This window comes from Vulpes vulpes, chromosome 12 (assembly GCF_048418805.1).
Source record: "Vulpes vulpes isolate BD-2025 chromosome 12, VulVul3, whole genome shotgun sequence".
Lineage (NCBI taxonomy): Eukaryota > Metazoa > Chordata > Mammalia > Carnivora > Canidae > Vulpes > Vulpes vulpes.
This window is the reverse complement of record NC_132791.1, coordinates 84,012,273-84,024,487: the sequence shown is the minus strand read 5'-3', so window position 1 is coordinate 84,024,487 and position 12,215 is coordinate 84,012,273. Positions and strand designations below refer to the sequence as shown.

At 41.2% G+C, this 12,215-nt stretch overlaps 1 protein-coding gene across 6 annotated transcripts in view; it reads left to right on the top strand.

Moving 5' to 3' along the window:
- The window catches only part of RNF144B (ring finger protein 144B), a 179,579-nt gene that overhangs the window by 160,011 nt on the left and 7,353 nt on the right, over positions 1–12,215 (top strand). For all 6 annotated transcript variants that reach the window (XM_072729050.1, XM_025999316.2, XM_072729052.1 and 3 more), the window contains 2 exons: positions 8,542–8,746; positions 10,589–10,733. In XM_072729050.1, coding sequence (XP_072585151.1) covers positions 8,542–8,746; positions 10,589–10,733 — 350 coding nt within the window. The remainder of the gene's footprint in view (positions 1–8,541; positions 8,747–10,588; positions 10,734–12,215) is intronic.

Genomic DNA, 12,215 nt, shown 5'->3' with positions numbered 1-12,215 from the left:
GCTTTACTTCAGTAACCAGTTTTAATTTTCATAAGTAAGTTCTGGTTGGAGTTTCTGAATTTGTCCGTCTCTGATACAAGTATGTTATATTTAATCACTGCAAAATCATGTTCATGTTAAAGTGCTGGAGGCACCACTGGGAATGCTTTACATAGGCCTCCTGGCTTCTCTTTTTCTAGATTCCCTAACTTACCCCATTTCAGAGCTTTCATCATCACTGCTGATGCAGAAGAAATTAGTTGAATATGCACGAGATCATTTTCCTCCTGCTTTGGAATAGAAATTTGAAGCGGGAAGAAACTGAATCTTAAACTTCTTAGGTTTAAGATAAAATGATTGTGCATTTTATCTACATACCTAATAACTCTTGTTTCCTAGGCCAAGAGCCAGGACTTAGAATTGAATTCACGGTAATTGTAATAAGTGTTTTAAAAATTTTGCATTAACATTGTTCCCCTACAACCATCCCACTGTCACCTCAGCTCTTTGGGGTGGAGGTAAGAGTGAGGAGAGGCAGCTCTTGTTTATGGACAGTGATTTGGCTTCCACCTGGTGTCCATCACTTCATCCCTCTTTGGCATGTGTTTAGGACCAATATCTGATGCCCCTTCAGCATTATTCCTTTTCTGCTAATCTGACCTGTAGATTCCATTCGTGGTTGACTCTGTTATCTGACAGATAGACAGAAAAATTATGCTCTTAATGGCATATTGAAACTCTACTAGTTCTTAAAAAATAAAATGCCTTGTTTTAGCTTCTATGGACATTGACTTGTAGCTGCTCTTCTAGGAACTGGGCTGAAGAGCGATCAGAAGGGCAGATGTTGTGCTCTTCAGTGTAATCTGGCCAGACTTGTATGTGTGGGTCCCTGTTCTTTTGGGGAATGCTCTTCTTAAGAGATTCCAAGATGCCATATACAAAAGTCTCTCTGAGTTGTTTCTGTTCTCGGGAAATACCTTGCTGTGTATGCCACCATTACCTTTTATCACCATAGGGAATTGATTACAGATACCATTTCTTATGTTGTTTCATTCATTTATTCAACAAATAGTACATTCCAGGAGGCTTTCTAAGTCAGTGGTAGTTGACTTGGAATGACTGCATCTTTACTAGGAAATCTTGACAGTTTCACCTTCAAAGTATGCTCCCAAATTGTCAGTACTTCTAACATATAATCCAGTGTATCACTTTGGATTAAATCACTACAATCGCCTCCTAATCTCTCTGTTGCCACTTCATTCCACCACCATCCACTCTCCCCACAGTAGCCAGAGTAATCTTCTAAGAACAGTAATCCTATCATGGCTCTCCCCTGATCAAGAGGGCACTCTCCTGTCTCCCTCGGTGCCCATGGAGGTAGCAGCCATCTCCTGTTTGGCATCATGGCCACCCTCAGACCTGGTGAAGCCCAGGATTACTAAAAAGAGGACCAAGAAGTTCATCTGGTGCCAGTCAGACCAGTATGTCAAAATTAAATATAACTGGTGGAAACCCAGAGGCATTGACAATAGGGTACACAGAAGATTCAATGGCCAGATCTTGATACCCAACATTGTCATGGGAGCAACAAGAAAACAAAGCACATGCTGCCCAGTGGCTTCCAGAAGTTTCTAGTCCATAACACCAAGGAGCTTGGAGTGCTCCTGATGTGCAACGAATCTTACTGTGCAGAGATTGCTCAAAATGTCTCCTCTAAGAACCACAAAGCCATTGTGGAAAGAGCAGTCCAGCTGGCCATCAGAGTCAAAATCTCAATGCCAGGCTGCGTAGCGAAGAAACTGAACAGAAAATGGACAGACAGCTTATGTGTACACTGTGTTTGTGTGGTTTTTTTTTTTTTTAAGATTTTATTTATTTATCCGTGAGAGATGCACAGAGAGAAGCAGAGACCTAGGCAGAGGGAGAAGCAGGTTCCCTGTGGGGAGCCCCACACGGGACTCGATCCCTGGACTCTGGGATCACACCCTGAGCCAAAGGCAGACACTCAACCACTGAGTCCCCAGGTGTCCCATACCATGTTTGTGTTAATACTACCCCCCCCCCCCCCCCCGTAGCATTCCCCATGCTTAGGCCTTATCATTGTCATCTGTGATCAGGCCCACATTATATCCTATGACTCTTCCCTTTGCTCACTTTGCTCCTTGTAAAATTTCACTGCCTTATTACTTGTATAAATCTCTTCGTTCCCATTGTTTGGATATCAGTTGGAAATCTTTCAGATCAAAACCACGTGTAGATTGACTGCTTATTCATGGTTCTAACCTATCGACTTAAATGTGTTTTTAAAAAATGGACAGCTATAAATAACTCTCAGAAGCAGAACTAATGTTTGTTTGCTTAGTGTCATCTGGTTCTCACACAAATGTAACATCCCAGAGGCTTATCTCTAGTAATTCTAACCGAATTAATAGTTACCCAGTTGAAGAAGCAGAAAGTGTGCATTTGAGTGGAGAGGTCTCTGTCATAAATCAAAAATAAAGAAGGCAGAGGAAAAAAACAAATCATTCAAGTGTTCTTTGTACGTTCTGGCCCAGAGGCACCAGTATACCATTTCTCCTCATTCAAAAATGTCCTTCCTGAATTTCTATAGAAGGTGTGTGCATGCTGTTTGATGGCAAGGGATAAATCTCTTTAGTCTTACCTCCATCTCCAGTAAGAGACATTGAGTCACTGCTCTTTTGAATGTTCTGTTAACTCCTTGTTAACTTACTCAGCTCCTCATGTTAACACAGAAATATAAAGTTGAGAGGACTGTCAGGAATTTGGCTAGATTTGTCTTTTTGCCCCAGAATAGTTCTTTACTCTCCTCGTAATAGTTTATCTAGAAGACAATGGCATGACTCCTTTGGCAAGTATCTTTTACATAACCAGAACAACATTTAAAAGCTGTAGGACAAGCTCAAGTACTTGTGTAAAGAATACCTGTGCCCAAAATCAAACATTACATAAACACATGATACTGTATTGCTACTGTGGGTGCTTCGTGTATTGATGGGCATTTCTCTAAGCTTTAATCATGTTAGATTCGAGCTAGCGGTGCTTTCTCTTGATTTAAATTCTTTAAAAGGGGGTTTGATGATACAGCAATTGCACTATGAGGTATACATACCCAAAGGATACAAAAATACTGACTCAAAGGGACACGTGGACCCTGATGTTTATAGCAGCATTATCAACAATAGCCAAATTATGGAAAAAGCCCAAATGTCCACCGATAGATGAATGGATAAAGAGGACATAGCATGCACACACACACACACACACACACACACACACACACACACACGCACACAATGGAATATTACTCAGCCAAAAAAAGAATGAAGTCTTGCCATTTGCAACTACATGGATGGAGCTAGAGAGTATTATGCTAAATGAAATAAATCATAAAAAAATACCATGTGATTTTACTACTATGTGAAATATAAGAAACTAAACAGATGTACATGGGGGTGGGGAGGCAAACCAGGAAACAGTCTTTTAACTATATGGAACAAACTGAGGTTATTGGAGGGGAGGAGGATGAGGAGATGGGTTTAATAGGTGATGGGGATTAGGGAGGGCACTTGTTAGGAGGATGACCACTGGGTGTCATATGTAAGTGATGAATCATTGAATTCTACACTTTTTTTTTTTAAGATTTATTTATTTATTCATTTATTCATGAGAGACACAGAGAGAGAGAGGCAGAGACACAGGAAGAGGGAGAAGAAGGCTCCATGCAGGGAGCCCAATGTGGGACTCAATCCCGGGACTCCAGGATCACGCCCTGGGCTGAAGGCAGACACGAAACCGCTGAGCCACCCAGGGATCCCCTGAATTCTACACCTTAAACTAATATTATACTGTATGTTAACTAACTGGAATTTAAATTAAAATGTAAAAATAAATAAATAAAAAGGTGACTGAATTCTCTGTTTAAGAGAAGTAATTGGTTTAAATTAGTAGATACCTGTTCTCTGTTTTGGACAGGTGGACAGGAATGTACTGAGTGCATCCTATCTGATTGGTGCTGTAAGGAGTGCTTAGAGGTCTGATAGGGAGCTCCAGAAATACTTACTTGTGACATGCTATGGTTCCAAGTGGAAGAAACAGCCTGCCTATCCTCTAGGGTGGCTCTTATTGGACTTGAAGATCCCAGACAGATGTACAAAAAGCAAGATATGTACCCATGGGAGACATGAGAGGTTACTTCAGGTATAATACCGGTCTGTACGCAGGATGTCCAGAAAGTAGAATAGACTGGCCAGCAAATATGGCTAAAAGAATGAATAAAATAAATAAAATCTTTTTTTTTAAATTTTTATTTATTTATGATAGTCACACAGAGAGAGAGAGAGAGAGAGGCAGAGACACAGGCAGAGGGAGAAGCAGGCTCCATGCACCGGGGGCCCGACATGGGATTCGATCCCGGGTCTCCAGGACCGCGCCCTGGGCCAAAGGCAGGCGCCAAACCGCTGTGCCACCCAGGGATCCCAAATAAATAAAATCTTAAAAAAAATAAAAGAATGGTCACTATTGTAGTCTCCATTTCTTCTTGTGCTAAGTTCTGTTCTTCAATTGCCCACTCTGTGCCCCCCACCTTGACTGTGTTGAAGTAGGGTTTATATATTTAAGTACTTGCTCTCAATTTGGACACTGTTCAGTGATGCATACAGACTTAGGGGGGCATGGGGAGGTTCTGATTTATAGTGTTTGCCAATTGCTGGGGTATAACTATTTTCACCCTGGCTGATTTCTCAAGCAGCCGGTTCATGTATTGTCACTGAATGCTGAGTTGGGACAAGATGCAGTAGTTGTTGTCTGCTGGCAAGACCCCACTGTAGGAGGTGACTGCCGGTGTTCCCTTCTCAGGGTTTTCTTAAGTACAGAATCTTTATTCCAGTATCTGGAAGGAGACTCTAATTTCCCTTGCTATTCCAAGGATTGTTTTTTGTTTTTTAATCTCTGTTTATGTGGTACTTTGGTTCTTTCTAACTTAATCTCTTTGTGTTTTATCTCTGCATGTGCCATCTGCTTTGTACCCTGATTAGGAAGGACCAGTTTTACTTCCTGATTTTAGAGCTGATTAAAAGGGGAAACTTCATTATGGATACTTGTATAAGAAAAGCATTAAAATATTTCTGTATTAAAAAAAAACTTTGGGGATATTAAACATTCCTTACCTTCACCCCTAAGGGCTGCTCACAGATATTCATAATTTCATTTATTTCATCTTGTAGGGTGTTCTAGCAGTTATTACATTGCTTGTTTTTTTGTTTTGTTTTGTTTTGCTTTTTGGGTTTTTTTTTGCATTTTGTTCATTGTAAGAATCTCTTGTCCTTTTCACACTGAGATTTCTGAGAAGCAAACCTCTGTTGTCATCTCTGTAAGCCCAAGGTCTCTAAAAAGTCCCTGAAATCGATCATTTGTTGGATGAACAATGAATAACAGACATTTGCCTAAGTTTTTAGACATATCATCCTAAGAGATCAGGTCTAAAGAAGAAGTCTGGAATGGTCCAAATTAAAGCAAGATTGAGACTTAGTCATAGCATGGGTTCTGTAAATAAGTAAAATACAGGAGAAATCTAGGACTGAGTCTTAGATACCATCCATAGATGGGACCAAAGGAAGCAGTATTTTTTTTAAGATTTTATTTATTTATTCATGAGAGACAGAGAGAGAGAGAGGCACAGAGACACAGGCAGAGGGAGAAAGCAAGCTCCATGCAGGAGCCTGACGTGGGACTCGATCCCCGGTCTCCAGGATTAGGCCCTGGGCTGAAGGTGGCGCTAAACTGCTGAGCCACCCAGGCTGCCCAAAGGAAGCAGTATTGATGCTAATGGAGATGGAAGGTTGTGGGAAGAAAATAGACTAGTATCTTATGGAAGAGCTTTATAAGAGTATCAGATATAAGATGGAATGAGAAACATTTGCTAGATATGAGTAGAGGGATGGCAGTTTTAATTTTCAGAGAACAGTCTATTAATGAAGTGGGAATAAAAACTTTATTTAAGAGACTTAAGGAAGATATGAGGGGATAGGAATGAGAATCAATGTGGGTCACTCATCCAAGGACTGACATGAAACAGGAAGGTGAAATGAATGCTAGGTATAGGGAGACAGTAAGTAGGGTTCTAGCAAGGGTAATTATTAATTTTAATGTTAGAAATTTTTTCATTGTCAGCCCTCTAAATGATGCTTCATAAAGGATGTTTAATTTTGAAAGTGTTATATGTAAAGTTCCATGTTTTGCCAAGTTGATGTCTTTCCAAATATGGAGAGCCCTAATTGAGGTGGGTGGAGATTTAGAGTCTAATAAAGATCATAGCATATTTTTGATACAAGGGCTGGTATTGGATGATTTTAGTTTGCTATGTACATCTGTTGATGAGAGTACTGAAAGAGAAAGGAAAATAAATTCCAGTGCAAGGCAATTCAAGATGGTATGAGTAGTATATGTATTGTAAGTCAGTTGTTGGCCGAGGAGTATATCTAGCTTTTGGAAAAACCAACAATGACTGGGCTTTAAATTAACAGGTAGCATCCCATCACTCTGTCATGGAGCATCTAAACAAAGTAAGTAGCCCTTGCTTATAATCTAAAGAGAGAAAGGCCATCTCCATGAAGTGAATAGAGCACAGCAATAAACAAGATGATGATTCTGTGACACCAAAATTAAGACAAGTATGTCTTATCTTTTTAAGGTAATCTGCAGGGATGCTATACATTTTAACTATAATATGTGTCCTTCCTTTCCTTTCTCTTCTGTATTGCCACTCTTTTAAACTGTGATTTAGAATGGGTGGTTAAGTAGACATGTGATGTGGGAATCGTTAGCTCTAATTTATTTTTTTTTGAAGATTTATTTATTTATTTACCTATTTATTTATTATAAATTAATAATAGAGAGAAGCAGAGACACAGGCAGAGGGAGAAGCAGGCTCCACGCAGTGAGCAAGACGTGGGACTCGATTCCAGGTCTTCAGGATCCCGCTCTGGGCTGAAGGCGGCGCTAAACCGCTCAGCCACCCAGGCTGCCCTGTTAGCTCTAATTTATATACCAGCCTTCATTTCTTTGGACTTAGTGTTTGAAGCAGTTAGAAGAATTTTTAAAAAAGAAAAAATATATAAATGGTGTGGAAATAGAAGTTCAGGACCTTGGAGCCTATGGTGTGTCACTGTCCCTTTGACTTTCTAACCAGCCTGTCCCAAACTTTTAGGGATTTTTTTTCAAGGGTCTCTTGGGGTCTGAACACCTAAGAATAATAGGCTTCCCTTTTCTGATTTTATTTGGTCCATCATTCTCCAACCTGTATTTCCCAGAATTATTAGATAAGAAAATATACATAAGGATGCTCTCTTTGAATGAAAACCTATAATCATAGATCTGATTGTTGGCCTTTTCTAGATGAGAGATTAATGGAGGCAGTGTTTGCTGGAACATTTTGGATTTATTTCCCCTGGTACTGAATTTGTAAAATTATTACCTTTAAAACTAAGCTCATACTTAATGCCTTCATTTCCTTTTTGCACCACTCTTTGGGGCTGTTTGCCTCCTGCATGGAAATTTCCAAGAATCATAAGCCTTAGGAGATTTAAAACTGGAATCTCATCAGTTTAAAATTTGCAAAATACTTCGGTTCAGAGAAAAAAGGGCTAGTCTACTCCTCAAATAAGACCGTTTTCACATGATATGTTCCTTTAAAGGTCACATCATAAGACAAGAACATGAGATTTGTTATTGAATAGAAAGTGAGGAACTGGACAAGATTTGTAAACATTTGAATAGAATGATAGTCGGGTTACCCCCAACCCCATATTCTTTCCTCCAGGCCACATGAACGTAGCTGGTGTAGTCTATAACTGACTTTCACTTTATGGGGTGTGAAAGTCCATACCTTTTGTTTTTAGAGCATGTGAACCTTTTATAAATGTCTCTAACTAGCCAATGGTCGGACAACCGAAGATCAAATCGACAGCCAATCTGATCTCTTGGCTCAGCCATGCCAGATACTGTTTGGTCCCTAAACCGTTTTATTTCTTCCTTGTTCTTTCTGTTCCCTCTTAAAAAATAGAAGAAACCTCACTATTTCTTGGGGCCTAGAAGGATAAAATCCACTGTGACTTTCTTTTTCCTTTGGCTTTGGTAGACCCTTCAGGTCCAAATTTCCTCCAAGATAATGCCCAAAATAATTATAGCAGGGACTTGAGATTTTGCATACTTGGAGTGCTAAAAGGTGAGAAGTATTCCAAAAGAATTGCAAATTTTGGTTAGTGAGAACACTATCTATCTGTTCATAAGGGCAGTGGTGGCCTATTTTATTAGTAGCTATTTTGAGTAACGTGGCAGGGCTCAGTGACCTTGTAGGTTTGGGTCCATATGAAGGCAGTAGTTGAAGTCACTGCCCTAAAAAAAAAAAAAAAAAAAAAAAGTAATCAGTGCCCTTGACTGATCTTCCATAAATACCAGCCTGTCAAAGAGAAAAATGAAGGGGAAAGAGCCTCAGGCCTGTATGAAAGATACATAGACCATCGCATTTTCTTTTTTATACTTTAGAAGTTCACTTGGACCCCTACAGAACATGGTGTCCTGTCGCAGACTGTCAGACGGTGTGCCCTGTTGCATCAAGTGACCCCGGACAGCCTGTGCAGGTGGAGTGTCCTTCTTGTCACCTGAAGTTCTGCTCATGTTGCAAGGATGCTTGGCATGCAGAAGTTTCCTGTAGAGATAGTCAGCCTATTGTCCTGCCAACAGAGCACGGGTAAGAAAGGAAATGGTCTTTGGGATTATTCACTGGTTTTCTCAGAAACCCCAAATATGTTGCTTGGAGGAGTGATCTTGTGATTGAATGTAGAGATTGGTTATTTCCCTGTGGAACTTCCCTGAGAAGCGTCTCAGAATTGGTGGGTTGTTAACAAAGAATAATGAGGAAAGCATTTCTAAGGGGATTTTAGTTATTTACCCCTGGAGAGTCTCCCAGATATGATGAAATAACTGCATAGATTTGGATTTCTCTTCAGGTGGAGAGGCACATGGTCCACAGGTTTTCAGTAGGAAGCCATGGCTTTGTCCAGTTATTGGCATAGGAGTCATGACCACCTGCTATTGATTTACCTCATTCTTCTTGCTTGCAGAGTGATGCAGAAATAATTTTGTTACCTGACTATGCTGCATGCAAGCTTTGAGGTGTGCCAGTCATGTCAGAGCACTGCAATAGAAACAGCAGCTCTTCAGGGCAGTGCAGTGCTAAATTCATAGGTCCTAGAGGAAAAAGGCTACATCTCTCAATACTTTGTGCTCTGCAAAGATGGTGCCAAGGTTCAGATTCAGTTACAATGAGAAGCAATTAAATCTGTACCTTTCAGTTCAGAGGGTTTTTCCAGCAGTAGAAGGGCCCAGAGTCAGAGACCTTTGTGCTTGATCCCTTGCTTTGCTTGAGGCTCTGGCTGTTATGCATTGGCAAGAACAGAGATGCCAGTGTTCTAGTCCAGTTGGCTTACTCACCCCACAGCCACAGAGTATGTAGGACCATTCTTCAGGAATAGTAACACTACCTGGCTATGATACTGTGCTCGAATCTTAGATCAAGCAAACCAAGAGAAAACTAGATGTAATGCACAGGGCAGGCACATCCCTTCTTAGCCAGTACCCTCTGCACTTTCACTGCCATGGCAGGAGGGTCTGCAGGTATCATAGGACGATGTAAAGATCCCAGAGGAGAGAGGAGTTGGGTTCTGACATTGTCACTTGCTATCTGTGGGACCTCATGGGTATCACTCAGCCTCTATGAGTCTGTTTCTCTATATGGGAAAAAAAAAAGTGGAGGGGAGAGAAGGAAAATAATAACTGTCTCACTGCTGTAATGTTATTGTGAATACCTGATCTGATCTTGGATCTGACCACACTTTATGGACTTGATGTCACTGGGTGCTGATTTTGATGAACAGTAGCTAAATGGCAAGCTGTGCTCTGGTTCCCCTAACCTTTCTCCTTCAGCGTGTTCTCCTTATTTTCTATGCCGCTTAAGGCTGTGAGCCCTTCGGAGAAGATCTCTTTAATGATGCTGGGCATTTCTTTTTGAGTATTTATTATTGCCTCCCTCGACCACTTCCATTTGTTTATCTGAACAGATCACTGGAAAGATTTATCTATGCCATGTCAGATCCTGAGCTAGTTTTTCTACTGTGCAGCAGACTTCTTGTGTTTTTGATTTAGACAGCGTATGCTCAGAGAATGAAATAATAATTTGGCAAAACGATGAATTAAGTCAGGTATGGCACATCCAATTAAATAATTTGCTCCAAGCCAAAGAGAAATAAATTAGAGTTCTTTTTTGTTGTGAGTTATCTGAAGGACTAATAATCTGTGTCCCTCCTCTTTTTACCCACACCCTCTTCTGTGGAAGTAAATTAAGCTCAGATAAGAGTTCACTACCTACCCATCAGGGGCCCTAGGAATTCAGTTGGTGACTAATTAATTACACTCAACCCATTCTTCCCCACCTCTGGTTAGTGTGTACATTCTTGTGGTTCTACCTTTTAAATAAAACCCTGGCAGCGTTCTGGATCCCCACCCTATGATTTCTCATCCTTTCTCTTTCTAGGGCCCTCTTTGGGACAGACGCAGAAGCGCCCATTAAGCAATGCCCAGTTTGTCGGGTTTATATCGAACGCAACGAAGGCTGTGCTCAGATGATGTGCAAGAACTGCAAGCACACGTTTTGCTGGTACTGTCTCCAGAACCTGGATGTAAGTTCCACCCGGAAGTGTCTTCTCATGTGGTCTTTCTCTACACTGTATCTGTGCCACCACCGGGATCCTACAGGCTTTCCTTTTAAAATAGTGAGGAGCCTATGTTTGTCCTGCAAAAGAAGTTTATTTTTCTTAGTGACACTTTCTGAGCCTGGTTTCAATGTCTATAAAATGTCTCTTTGAGTACCTTAGCTGTGTCAGCACAGCTTTAAAGGCAAGCTCTTGTTTTAGGGACATTTTCTGCTTTGGGGACACTGTCTCCTTTTATTATATTACATAAGGAACTATCAGCATATTCATTTTATATTGCTGCTGTGACAAAGTACCACAAATTTATTGTCTTTAGTTCCGTACTCTGGAAATCTGACGTGAGTGTCACTAGATTAAAATTAAGGTGTCCTCAGGGCTGCATTCTCTTCTGGATTCTAGGGGAGAATCCAATTCTTTGCTTTTTCCAGCTTCCAGAAGCTGCCTGCTTTTGTTGGCTTGGGGCCCCTTTCTCTATCTTCAGAGCCAGCACATCACATCTCTCCAACCCATTCTTCCATTGTCACAGCTCCCTCTGACCACAGCTGGGAAAGCTTCTCAGTGCTTAAGGACCCTATGATTAGATTGGCCACATCTGGATGATACAGTGATTAGGTTGACCATGTCTGGGTGATACAGTGATTAGATTGCTATGGTCTGGGTGATATAGGCCCTCCTCGCCCACCTCAAGGTCTTTCTTTAGTGACACTCCTAAAGTCCCTTTTGCCATGGAAGGCAACATGTTCTCCAATTCTAGGGGTTAGGCCACAGGCCTAACAGGAGCCGTTATCCTACCTATCATAATTTGGTTGTCCTCTTGTTTTTGAACTTAAAGAAAAAAGCCACTCAAATCAGTAGGATGTCTTAAATAACCACGCCTCATTTGTTGGCACGACAGTGGCTCCCTTCCCAGACAGAGGGATCTGTCCCAGTGAACCTTTCCCCTCACCATTCATGAAGCACGTCTTGCCCAGTTCAGGTGCAGTTCATTCAGTCCCGTGCCAAGGCTCATGGTGACCTCAGAGGTAAAAAATAGTGTGAAGGACTGATCAGCAGGTCTTAACTCCAATGCTCATGTTTATTCTAACACACGTGTGCTGTCACAGAGAGGAATAGATAACTCCCTGTTGTGGCAATCTGGACTATTGAAATATGTCCACATCAAGGGTGAGCCCTCCATCATGGTGAGGTGGACATTCTTTTCTCATTTTCTCTCATTTCCTTTTAAAAGATTTATTTATTAGAGAGAGAGAGAGTGCATGCACATATGCGCTCCTGTGCACAGGTAGGGAAAGTAAGAGAGGAGAGAGAGAGAATCTCAAGGAGACTCCACACAGAGCTGAGAGCTCAGTGCAGGGCTCAGATCTCATGGCACTGAGCTCACAACCTGAGCTGAAATCAAGAGTCAAATGCCCCACCGACTGTGCCACCCGGCACCCCACTCAACTTGTC